This window comes from Onychomys torridus, chromosome 4 (genome assembly GCF_903995425.1).
Source record: "Onychomys torridus chromosome 4, mOncTor1.1, whole genome shotgun sequence".
NCBI lineage: Eukaryota > Metazoa > Chordata > Mammalia > Rodentia > Cricetidae > Onychomys > Onychomys torridus.
Genome location: NC_050446.1, coordinates 114,489,867 through 114,503,795, shown reverse-complemented (window position 1 = coordinate 114,503,795; position 13,929 = coordinate 114,489,867). Strand labels below are relative to the sequence as shown.

Genomic DNA, 13,929 nt, shown 5'->3' with positions numbered 1-13,929 from the left:
GAGCTTGGTTCAACCACAGGATCTGTACAGGTATGAGGTGTTGGGCTGATTGTTAGTGTTGCTCCACTTCAAGGTAACCAAAACTGTAAAGTGCTGTCCAACCAAACTGCTGCTTACATTTGTCTCCCTTGGGAATGCTAGCTGACCAAGTTAAATTGTCTGCAGAATTTAGCAAAATATAAAGGCCCTAGAGAAAATAAGTCCACATCTGGAGGTGTTTTCCCACCCTCAGTGCTTCTCTACTTTTATTTGGTCTGACTGTACTTGGAACCAAATGAGGAGAATGTTTGGAAGTATGTGTGAATGGGGCTCATCCTAGGAATTATTTGCATTATGTGGGCTTTTGAGTGTTGTAAGCCTCTAAAAACATCATTGAGGTTAAGTTGAAAGACATTTGATCCTCTAAAGCATATTGTTTGTATCCTAGAATGTAGTTTGCTCTTTGCTCATTGCTTTAGTTCTTTTGACTTATTTCTGCTTTCTAATAAGATTTTAATCTATTGGAGAACAAAAAGAGAAAGAACATATAAACATTTTCCGTTTTACTTTTTAATGTACTAGCCTTTAGTTGTTAAATTTTTGTGAGTTTGAATATTTTCTGTTTTTGTGGTTATACTCATAGTTAACTGGCCAGACAGATAGTGGTATGCTTTTAAAATCTCATGGCATATAAAGCAACTTATTAGTGTTTTATAAGTCAGTATAATTATTATTCTTCAATATGGAGAGGGTCCCATTTAAGTCCAGGTTAATTGGCCCATCCTAATTGTTATAGTGTTTCTCTGGCAGGAATAAGATCCAGATTGTCTGTGTTACTTTCTAGTCCTTTATCTGTTATTCCCTACTGCTTTAAGACTCAGTTCAAAGGCCAGTGAAGTTCTGGCATTTAAAAGTGTAATTTTATCCAGAGAAAGTGAGGGTATGCCCAAAATGAAAGAAAGACCTGTGTTCCAGGCTATGGCCAGGTGTTCCTTCAAAGAGCTAAATTGAACAACTAAATTGAAAAATGTTTCCCACTCTTCTAAAGAGTTTGCTGCCATTTATTTAATTAACAAAGTTTTAGCTTGCTTATTTTTGTGTCTTTTAATCTTTCCAGGTACTGAATTCATATTCCATTAGTGTGTTGTACTGTGGCTGTCAGTGAAGAGGTATGATGCATGTGCCTCTATGAAATGCCCCCTTCTCTTTTGGGTTTATTTCTCAGATATTGATTATTGATTAGAGCAAAGGACTGCCATCTTTCCAGTGGAGAAAACAGAATTGATGAAAAACTTTGATATGAGTATTACTTTTTAGAGCTTTTAGGATCTAAGAAATTTTGGACTTAAAGAAAACAGATTCAACAATGAGAAGAGTATAATCCAGTGTCAAATGACCTCAGAGGGTGAAAGGGCATTAAAGAGGATAAATATAACATTGAATATAAGAATGTATGGTCAAAGTCAATACATATATTTCTTTAGATAAAATGAGAGGCATAATGCTTGGTGGATTAATTTTGGAAGTTTATTTTGAACAGCAGACCAAAGGGCATGTAAAATTTCCTGAAATAAAATTTCCACTCTCATGTTGTGAAAAATGAATCTGGACTTGAGTATAGTGAGTATGGAGGCAGCTTAAGATTCTCAGTAGGATCTTATAAGGAGGTGCTTTGTGGGTAGGCAGGCCTCACGTAGATGGTGTGCAGAAGCATTGCATTTAGGGAAGATTTAAATGTAACTTTATCAGAAAATGTAACTTAATCAGGAACAAGAAAACAACTTTAGGTACCTGAACTAGCACCGTACATGAAAATTGAAGAAGATTTTGTCCAGAGGCTACAAAGTAGAGTTATTGGTGAGGTTCCACTAAAATATTCATTTCATAGTATTTGTTATCTGTTGCTCATAGGTGCGTGAGGTTTCAATGACCCCCCAAACTAGCCTAGAACAAGCTAATGCGTGGTGTTTTTGGAGCAGGAAGACAGAGTGTGGTTAGAGTGTGAGTTTAGGGTTCAACGTGGAGAAGTCTCGGGGAACGACTCAGGAAACCTTTTCTGCAGTGGTTGAAGCTATAGGGTTTTAAGACAGGTGGGGTGGGGGCATTGGCATTTATAATTGGAGAAAACCCAGGCTGCTGTTAGAGAAGCTGATGGTGGGGTTTGGGCCTTTGCTGAGATTTCAGTGGTAGAGAAAATGGTTCATTCAGTTTACTTAGAAAATAGTTTTTTTTTAAAACCCAGAACCAACTTTGCTTGTTTTTGATCTCTATATAGTGTTAATTTTTTCATTGATTTCCCCCCCCCTTTATCTCCAATTTCTCTTTTTAGATACTGTATTTAACCTGCTCTTTCTGATTTCTTTAATTGGCCATTTAATATTAGTTTTCCAAAATCTCCATTCTGTATATAAATTTCCTTCCAAGCACTATTTGTCTTGTATTGATTTGCAAGTATTCTGCTGTCATCCATTCATCGTGCTTTGTTGCTTTGTTTCCATTTAGTTTTATTTGATCTTCAAATTTTTTAGAAGTATTTTATTTTTAATTTTCAAATTTTATTGATTCTTGTATTGTTTTATAGTCAGTGTGTATTTTTGATGTTGCCTCTTGAAATTTGTTGTGATTTATAGTTTAATGTATGATAACTTGTAAACATTCGTGTGTGCTTTAAGGTGGTATTTCTTGTGTAATTGCTGAGCACAACTTATGAACACCTGTCATGTCCTGCTTTTAATGTGCTGTTCACATCTGTGTTTTACTGATTTTTTCCCCCCTTACTTGACCTACTTATGATTGAAAGAAATGTGTTGAAATATCTCATTATGGATTATGGTTTGTTGGTCATTTTCTTTGTGATTTTTACTTTACCTAAGTTTAAAGTAACTTTACATAATTTTTAAAGTACATGTGAATTTAGAATTATATTATTTTAGTGGAGCTTTATTTTGAACATTTATCATATTCTCTTTATTTCTGCTAATGCTTTTTGTATGAAAATTATGATTTTAAAATCCCTTCACAGTTTAGGTTGATATTTGCTCTGTGTGTCTAAATCCTCTACCTGTTGTTTTATTTTTTTAACTTGTATGTATCTTTAATAATTTAAATACATTGCTTATAACTAACATGTATTCAGGGCTGGGACAGAGCATGCTAGTGTAGCACGTGCATACCATGTGGGAAGCTCTTGATTCTGAACTCAGCATTGCAAACAACAACAAACAAAATAAGAACTAAAAAAAGAGAACAAAAGTAGAAAAAGACAGCAAGATTTAAAAAAATACATTCTTTATAAAAATATTTTAATACAATATTGCTTTTATTGAATATATAGATTTGTCATTTGATTTACTTCCTTGTTTTTACATTCATAATGGCCCTTCTTGGATTTTTTTCGTCTTTTTTTTCTTTCTTTCTTAGGGGAATTGGGACCTAAGGCCTCATTCATGTTAGGCACTGTTCTACCACAGGGCTATATGGCAACTTCTTTTGAAGTCTATCCTCTATTTATTCATTCATCCATTCATTCAGGAAGTACCTTAGAGATATCAACTGCTCCTTTGAATGTTGACATGCATTAATGAAATACACAAAAGTTCCTGTCCTCATAAGTGTTATAGTCTTGTGGTAGAAATAGACAATTTAGGGGCTGGAGAGATGGCTTAGCAGGCTTTAAGAACACTGGTTGCTTTGGGGATTTCGCTCAGTGGTAGAATGCTTACCTAGCAAGTGCAAGGTCCTGGGTTCTATCCTCAGCTCAGAATTAAAAAACAACAACAACAACAACAACAACAAACCACTGATTGCCCTTCCAGATGACCTAGATTTGATTCCCAGGACCTACACAGCAGCTCACAACCATCTTGTAACTTCAGGCTTTGGGGACCTGACTTTCTCTTCTGGCCTCCAGAGGCACCAGGTGTGCACATGGTGCACAGGCATATTTGCAGGCAAAACATATACACACTTAAAAGTAGATAAATAAAATATTTAAAGGAAATAGTTTAAATTAAAGAAGTAGTTTAAATAATTTGAAAAATAATATTATGTAATTTAAATAAATCAAAAGTTAATATTTGGGATGATGATATTATACCATAGAAATAAGATGGAGTAGAACAAAGAAAGGGGAAAGAGGCATGCGTGTGTGTGGTAGGGTGGATGCCTGAGTCATCAAGACAGACTGTACTTTTATAGAGAATGACCTCAGGGTTTCTTTAAAGGAAGATCTCCTATTTGTATATTCACAAGTATAGCTATTTAATTTTGCTTTTTAAAATATGGTTTTATTGGTTATCTATTTAGATTTATATCTTATTTGGGGAAGACACTATGCCAACCAGTAACTTCTGGCAAAAAGGGTTTTTGGGAATCAGCCATTTCATTGTAAGTGATCTCCTCTCTTAGCCTCATTTCTGTCCATTTTTGGTAAGTTTCTAGACTTCTGGGTTCTTTGTTCTATCATCAGTTCTGGAACATTTGAGTCACTTTCTCATTAAATATTTCCCTCCTTTACTATATCCATTGTTCTGAGTTAGACATAGATTAGACATTGTTTTGTTTGTATCTCCTATTTTTAAAATTTTTAAAAATTTCCATAGTATCTTTACTCTTTTGCTTATGATTGCCATAAAGTGTGTATTAAGCATATCTTAAACATATGGAAATAGAAAAAGTTGATTTATTTTTAAGATAGTACAACTGAAGTATACAATTCAAATGAATCTTGACATATGTGTATAATCATGTAGCCCATAAAGAAAATTTCCATTACTTGATATACTTTCCTCATGCTCCTTAGTTACCATCCCTTGGACCTAAGGTACTGTTCAGTTGCTTCCCTAATGTCTTGACTGTTCCAGAACTTCATGAGACAAATGGGAACACCATTGCTCTTTTGTATCTTGCATCTCCTTCTCTGCCTGTGTCTGAAACATATTGTTATGTGTGTTATTAATTCCAGTTGCTGAGCTGTCCTCTGCTGTTGATGACATCATAATTTGTCTACATATTCTCTTGTTGACATTTGAGTGATTGCAGTCTTTGGCTCTTGCAGATAAAAACTGTCCAAATAGCCTTGACAAGTCTTTCTGTGAGAGTACTTTGCTTTCTCTGTGATAAATACTTAGGGGTTTAGTTGCTGTGTCATGCTAGGTTTATACCTCATATAGGATTTCAGAATTTGATTTAGAATTAGAAGTATGATCAGCATTTATTCTACTCAAGGAAGAAGTCAACATGGATGTGTTCATTATTAAATGTTTAAAATGATTTCATAGTTTTTGTAAGACAGAGCTTTGCTGTGTAGCCAGGCAAGATTCAAACTACAGTCTTCCTTCCTTAGCCTATTGAGTGCTGGGATGGCAGGTGTTACCACAGTCAGCTCTGCACTAATAGTACTTGGTGTCCTTGAAATTTGCTTTATAAATGTTTGACAAGTATAATTTATGATCTAATTTATATTATCCTCAAGAGCTTATCAAAATTATCATATACATAGACATTTTTTCAGCTCTCACCTCAGTACTTTAGGTCTACTGCCCTTAACCAATGGCTTACTACCCATATATATTAAGTATTGTTAAAAAGCATATGAGTAAAAACAAAAGTGATTTAAAGTTGTATTAAATAACTTCTGTTGAGAGAGAAAGCTCCACAGATAGAGGAGCTTATGTACAGGCCTGATTATTTGAGTTTAATTTTGAATTCTACAAGCTAGCAGGAGAGAAACCACTCGAAACATTTTCCTTGACTTCCACAATGGCATGTGTTCACTTTTCTAGTGTTTTTCTATGATTACCTGTCTAGTAATCTATGATCAGTTTTCATGAATATATTAATTAGCTCTACCATATTTACACATGCTCATTGGACATGTACATTGAGGCTCTCAAATTTCTTAATTTACAGAGAAAAATATTTTTTTAAAACCACTGCCTTTCTACTTTTAAAGTTTTTAAACATTTTTATTAGCTCTTTGGAAATGTCCTTCAATTTACTTTGATCATATTCACTCCTCTCCCTACTCCTTTCAGATCCACTCTCCCCTTCCCTTCCCACCCAACTGTGTGTGTGTGTAACCTATCCGTGTCAGTTTATGCTGCCCCTGTACTCTCTTGGGTATGTGGCCATCCACTGGAATGTAGTTCACTTATTAGGGGTCATAGCCTTAAAGAAAACTAACTTTCCCTAAGCAGCTATCAATTGCCAGTAGCTCCTCCTTGAGAAGTGGGGATTTTATGACCACCTCCCCTCTTCTGTGATTCTGCCTATCTTGAGCGTGTGCAGGTCATATGCATGCTGTTACAATGTCTGTAGGTCCTTATGTACAACTGCCTTCTTGTGTTCAGAAAATACTCTTTCCTTGTAGTCATCTACTACCTCTGGTTCCTATAGTCTTTCTGCCTCCTCTTGTGAAGTGATTCCTGAGCTTTGGTTGGAGGATTGTTACATACATCTCATTTAGTTCTGAGCATTTAAATGTCTCCCATTTTCTGCATCTTGACCAAACATGATCTGTAGTTTGCAGGGTTCACTGCTGGGTAAGATTGAGGATTACTTTTCTTCTCTGGTAGTGTATTTACCTTTTAGTACCATGAGAGCTGGCCAATAGTGATGAAGTTTCCAGGTCAGTACCAGGATGATTTTTCCATATTCTATGTCTCAAATATATAGTGTCTTCAGCAAAAGAAGATTGGCAATTGCCTATAATGTTTGGTATTCTGTGGGACCTCACTGGCCAAACAGTTTTAAAAAGTGCTAACCCATTTCTGACTGTAGGCTTTTTACTTATTAGCCTGTAGTTCTAGTAGGAAAGTGTTTTTGCTCCATCTATTTATTCATGCTCATTACTGTTCTATTCACAATAGCCAGGAAATGGTAACAATATAGGTGTCCATCAACTGATGAATAGATAGTAAAAATGGCATACATTTACACAGTGGAGTATTATTTAGCTGTTAAAAGAAATGAAAATATGAAATTCCTAGGTAAATGGGTGGATATGGAAACAGTTATTTTCAGTGAGGTAACCCAAACCTGGAAAGACAGATGTTGCATGTTTTTCTCATTTGTGGATGTTAGCTTTGAATTTTCAGATATGTGTGTTCCATTTGGAATTCCCATGGAGGTCATTAAGGGTTTGTAAGGGGCCATGGGGGTGAGGGCTTTCAATACAGTGGTAGAACGAATACAGTGGTAGAAAGGGTTCCAGTGAGAACAGTGGAACATGAAGGCTTAAATGTGGTGGGTTATGGGAAGGGAGGGGAGAGGAGGGGACTCACAGAGTGATAGATAACCAGCAGTGGAAACCTTTATAAAAGTCACTAGGTCTACTGCTATCTAAGGTTCCTAAAAAATGTACACATGTGTATAAAAGGAGTTTAAATGGAGTTACTTTTTAAAATCAAGTATTTTTTATTTTTTGAGAACTTCATACAATACATTCAACGTATTTTGATCATATTCACCACCCCCTAGTTCTGCACATAACTCCTTCTGTATCCATTTCCCCAACTTCATGTCTCTCTGTATTTTTCTGTTTGTCTGTCTGTAACCTACTGAGTCCAATTTGTGTTGCCCTTAGATTGATGTGTGTAGGGCCATCCATTGGAGCATGGTTGGCCTCCCAAGGACCATATCCCTGTAGAAAATTGGTTTCACCCTCTCTTCTAGCAGCCATCATTGATTAGTTAGTAGCTTTTTACCTAGTTCTAATTGTACAGCCTCAGAGCATTAGATAGAGATCCTATGTTTTGGAAAACATTGTCCTTTGCTCCTTTGAGAATTTGTAAATCTCAAGGTAATTTTGTGGACCTTCCCTGTGGTATGAATTTGTAATTAACATTATAATTGATGTAATGTGATATCCCTTACCTAAGGGATAACACACTTTACCTAATATATTTTAAGTTGAAAATTTCCAACTTTTGTTGAATAATTTAGGAAATAGAATCATATATACTATACAACTCTATTTGTGTCCTAAATGTTTATATGAATTTACATGGTAGTACAGAGACATTTAATCCATCTCAGTTAAAGGGAGAAGGGATTATTTAACAATGGAGTTCTTGTCTTCAATTTATAAGAATCATTATTTATAGTTTTGGCAGCAGAAGATGGTTTTCTTTTCTTCTCTATCCTTCTCCTTTCATGTTTGGATCAAACCCAGTGCCTCATGCATGCTGATTATGTGCTGTTCCACTGATCTAGACCCAGCTCAGAGGATGGCTTCTGCAAAGAAAAGGGAAAGATCTTTCTATGCCCAGACTTTTCCTTGGTTTTGACCAGTCTTTGTATGCGAAGGCAGATAATTTAGACTTTGTTCACATGAACGTAAACTTACAGTATTTTACTCCACAGTGGCCACTGTTAGAGGCTGGTTTGTGAGGGGAAAACATTGAATGAAGATTGGATCTTCTATGACCAGAACCATCCATCTTTCCTTTCTTTCTCAGATACTCAAAAATGGTAAAGCTAATGTAATGACTCAGCATTAAGGGCATTTGTTGTTCTTTCAGAGGACCCAGGTTTGGTTCTCAGTACCTTCAGGGTGTCTCCCAACCATCTGTAACTCGAGTTCCAAGGGATCCAGTGCCTTCTGACCTCTGTGGAAACCAGGCACATATGTGACACATGCATTCATGTAGGAAAAATGCTCAGGCACATAATTAAATCTAATAAAATAAGAAAACCTTATGGTGGCATTGCTGTGTCATCTTGTAGGGCACAGAAACTTTTCGTTATACAAGGGGAAACTTTTATTAACCAAGATGCTGCTCTTAGATCTAATAATTATCATTCGAGAGTTTAGTGTATTTTAACTGTTTCCTTGATTGACTGTCGCCTTCATTTTTATTATTAGGTTACTATGTTGGCATACCAACTTTCATATACATGAATATACTTCAGACTTATTCTTGTATCTAGCTTGATATTTGAGTAATATTGAGTTGATAGTTCAGTAATTTTCTTCAAATGTAAGACAGTTTTAATTCTAATGAGACAAGTGATTGATAAGTGGGGTCTTTTAGAATGTTTCAGAACTAGAGAACCAGGCTAGAGGTGTAATTTTCTGGTGAGACCCTCCCCTCCAAGAGATTTATTACTTTTAAAGAAGTTTACACATGTCACTTCCATTAATTGTCATGATAACTATGTAAAAGCTGTCTCCATCTTGGAGCAGGGAAAACTAGAATTACTGTCAGGTTGATTTTAGTCTTTTCCATAATACTGGTGTGCTTTCTGCCGAATTCATATACATGTATTTATTCTGGGAAAAAAAACCAACAAAAACCTTATAGTTTATGTAGTTATTTTCTAGTCACAGTTTTATCAGAAGAGTAATGTGAATAGCCTGCTTCAGTCGGGGACAATAGGTGCATGTGTATCTGTGTGGTACACACATTTTTAAGTATTTATGGGGTGTAAGAGTGTAATTGTAGCTCTGTATAGTAACAGTGATTGTGTATTTTAACCTGAGATTTCATTCCCATATAAATGAGCTCTCTGAGATTATTATGCCAAAAATACCAGTATTTGTCTTTCACTCTATTTATCTACACTTCATAAAAGTCCTTAAATATTACTTCATTATCTTAAAATTTGCTTTGCAGTATATGAAGTCTATGGAATGGATTTTTAATATTTATGAAGTAGTTCTGATTTTTGCAAGTGTTGTAGACTCTTAGGAATATAGAGCTTAATTTAGAACAGAATCCTCTTTTCTGCATTTTTCATTTTTAAAACCACATTACAGTAAATCTATCTGTGTGATCCAGCTATACTGACATTGCTTTTTTATATCTTTCTATAGTGTTTTGGTTAGGCAGAAAAGTTCTCCTACTTTATAGTATCCCAGTTATAATGGAAGGATAGCTACTGCAGATAATAATCGTGTGTTGCTGTATTTATGTCATGCTTCCCCTGTAAAATTCTTATCCTACAGATTGCTTAGGCCAGATTAGCACTGCAGTGCTTTAAACAAATAAACACAACAAAATGCGAACAACTAATAAATACCCTTATAAAATAGATTTTAAGGCCTGAGAGTTTAGCTCCATAGTAGAGTATTGCCTTATATGATGAGAAAATTAGTAATCTTCTGTCCTAGGGAGGATGGGGATTAAGAGAAATTTTAAGCACTCTTGCCAGGCTGCATGTATGTGTGCACACTCCAGAATGCATGCTCATGAATGTGCACATGCACACATACAGACACATGTGATAAGTGTGAATGTAATCCATATGTTAATTATCTGGATTCTGCCATACATGTTACAACATATATTGGGTTAAAACATCATGCTGTATACTGTAAATACAGGTTTTTGTCACTTGTAAGAAGAGGGAAAGCACCTATCCTCAAATGTTAGAGAGTGCAATATGAGAGCTATAATTTACTTACTCATCAGAAGTTGTCCTTATCAAGCTGTCAAAGCTTTACTTTATGTTGTATCTGGTCTGAGAACCAACGAAGTATGTATAGATTTCCAGATCTGTACAATAATGGCACACAGTGCTGCTATATATCCCTCAAAAAATAGTATTGCTAAGGCAGTCTCAAAATAAAAGGAGTATTTCTTGATTTTATGTCAACTTAACTGTTAAGCAAAGTTGAGTTTATTCATTTGTGTAAGAGTTGTCTGTTTTAAAAAAATAACCAAAAGCACTTATGTCAGATTAGTACTTGAGTACACTTGGTGGTATGCCTGTGGTGGCATGTAAGTGGTGATATGCTGCCAGCTGGGTAAACAGGATAGAATACACATCCTATTGTAGTAGCATGTTAGCCTCAGCTGGTTTAAGTTTCTCCTTCACCAGTTTTGTGCCTGTATATTTTAGTTCAGCTGTTGAAAGCCCCATGGAATGCTTGTTTTTCACAGTAGGGTTTTGTGGACCAGCATCAGTGTTACCTACATGACATAGTCTTGGATAGTTTCTCAGTTACTTCATAGGAATCTTCACTTAAACAAATTCTCTTAGTGATTTGTGTGTGTATTAAAGCTCGAGAAGCCCCACTGTAGAACACAAAAGACTTGTAATTTGGACACTTTTGTAACTGAGGTTACAAAGTTTAAAAAATTTAGAGATGGTTTGTAAGGACACTAAACATGTTCACCTTAAAAGCTCCCTTTATGGTTTGGCTGATGATAGCCCCATGGAATGCTACCAGACTTTGTTTTTAAGTGCATTTTGGTTTATTTCTGTACTTTGATTCTCAATCTTACTGAGCAAAGAAGAAAAATGGTGCAAAGAAACAAAACCATTGCTGTTAAATCTTGATGCCTCTGGCATCACATAAAATCAACTCTTCAGAAAAGGAGAAAGACCTGCTCAGACACTGGGGTGCACAGATTATAATCACTACTGGGCTTTTATGCACACGAGGAATGCAGATATACTTAAAGCATAAGTGGATGCTCAGTGAATGGATAAACAAGGACTAGAGCCTTACTCAGGGAGTTGATGGTCAAGCCTGAAACTTTCCTTAAAGTTATGCTCCTGCCAGTGAGCACAACTGTATTATTCTGGGATGTGACCATGTGGTTCTCTTGGCTGCCTTTCCTTCAAGTGTGGCTACATGTGTAATTAGATGTATTATACTTGTTCATCCCCATGAACCTCTTCTGCCAACGTCAGAATTGTTGGCCATTTGTTTCATTACATTTGAGGGTGTTAGGACTCAGAATAATAAGTAGAAACATGTAACTGCTTCCTGTTACTATATTTAAATAAAAATTTTGTGACACATTTTACCTCTCACCTCCCAATTTAATTTAGACAAGAAAGTTTTTGTTTGAGTTTTATTTCTCATTGAAAGCGTCCTTCAGCTACTTCTGTGAAATGCTGCAGGAACTCATGGATAGTTTTGTGATGCCTTTACGTATCACTTTCTCTCTTAGTGCACTGAGGGTACAAATGAAGTTTTGCTCAATAGTCTGAGTGCCAAGCCACAGTGGTTGGGTAGCTAGCTACTCTTGTGAACCTGGGGTTGTGTTTGGTTCTTTCATTCATGCCAGGGGTTTGGCATACAGTTTGATAACCTTGCCGTAGCCTAAGAATACTACCATGACTGCTGTTGACAGTGTACACTAACCTTTTTTTTGGTAAGGGAATTTTCTCCATGCTTCCTTTAATTCTGTTCTTATCTAGTACTTTGTCCTTTTGCTGTGGATGACCAGGAAACCTTTGTGGTAGGAGACAGTTGCTATTAATTACTAAATTTTAAATGTCTTAGACATTTGAGACTGGTGAGAAGGCACAGAGACAAAGATGCCTTCTAATAACACACAGTTTTCTGTCACCAGTTGCCAAGCATATTAATGATAGCAGGAAAGGGACCATGTCATTCTGTTTCTCTTATGAGCTTGATGGGAAAATGGTAATGTTGTGCACTACAAGATGGCAAATGCCATTCTCCCTTTCTGAATGCATTATTTATTCTTGGAAGTCTGTATGTAATCTATTTTAAAAACATGAATGGTAGCATTTATTGGCTCATTTAGATCGCAGGTCTTTTCACCCACAAATTCTCATTTATTTAATTATTGAGATTAACAGAAAAACAATAAAATAATAAATGAATTATAACTGTTGCACTTAAGGATTAATTCAGATATTTTTGTGTTGTGATTACATTGTGCCCTCTGTGTAGTCATGTCTAGATTCCTTACATGAGGCCTGGTACATACCATGCCTGCTGGGCTGTCATGTCTAGGTGTCTTGTGCCAGGCTTGGTGGAGACTCATTCTCTTTTGTTCCACAGGAAAACGACTCAGGCTCTTTGGACACAGTGGGTGCTGTGGTCGTCGATCATGAAGGGAATGTTGCTGCTGCTGTCTCCAGTGGAGGTTTGGCCTTGAAACATCCAGGGAGAGTTGGGCAGGTAAGGATTTGTGGGTTACTTAATCTCCTTTTCAAAATGAAATCACATCTTGTCTACGCACAACCATTAAACAACTAGGGATGGTTTTTCCTTAGGAAAAATAAAGAAAATTTTGTTCTTGAACATTTACTTTTTATAGGTCAAGAACAAAATTCCTTTTTAGTCTTACTTCTTTAAAGAGCCATCTCATGATGACAGGGCTTTTGCTGATCTTTATAACCAGTAACCCCAGCTTCCCTGCTCTCAGCAGCCTGAGTGTCACAGGCCTTTGTAGTAGATATTTAATAATTGTATGTTGATGTACATCTTCCTTAGTAAATATAACTCTGCAGGAGCAACACTCCCTGACTATATTGCCCAGTGCTTTAAGTATGAACATTGTTTTCGAGTAACACTTTTATTCCCTTCACTCAAGTCACAGTGGCATTTTGGCATTCTATGTCTCTACTCTGATTTTAGACATTTTACAGAGTAGATAGTATTTTTGGTCACCCTATATCTCAGTCAAGTATCTAGTAAATGAAGAGACTCTTAATATATGTGAAGTGTTCTTATTCTGAGTTCTCTTGCAGAGCTGTTTTTCAACATGCCTTCCCCAACTTCAATCTTTAATTCTGTCCTGAAAATGAAATCTAATAATGAATTTGATATGCCAAGGGTGGTGGGTATTATGACCTGAGTTTACACATTTCTTATGATCTTAGTAAATATTTGTGAATCAAGATACTCCTCTGTAGTGTTTTTGTTTTTTTTTTTTTTTTGATTTTTCAAGACAGGGTTTCTCTGTGTAGCTTTGTGCCTTTCCTGGAACTCACTTGGTATCCAGGCTGGCCACGAACTTACAGAGATCCGCCTGGCTCTGCCTCCTGAGTGCTGGGATTAAAGGCATGCGCCACCACCTCCCGACAGTCTGTAGTTTTTTAAAAGAGGTTATGAAGATTTTATTTAATACTCCATGTTTGGCTCTTGTCTTCCATGTGAAATGAAGCTCATTGTGTTGTATGTCCCTAACATTTGGAGAACTGTCAATGTCACTGTTAGTTTAGTCATGCTTTTGAGTG

At 36.1% G+C, this 13,929-nt stretch overlaps 1 protein-coding gene across 3 annotated transcripts in view; it reads left to right on the top strand.

The window, feature by feature from the left end:
• Positions 1-13,929, top strand: part of Tasp1 (taspase 1) — a 270,718-nt gene that overhangs the window by 106,929 nt on the left and 149,860 nt on the right. For all 3 annotated transcript variants that reach the window (XM_036185439.1, XM_036185442.1, XM_036185440.1), the window contains one exon: positions 12,749-12,868. In XM_036185439.1, coding sequence (XP_036041332.1) covers positions 12,749-12,868 — 120 coding nt within the window. The remainder of the gene's footprint in view (positions 1-12,748; positions 12,869-13,929) is intronic.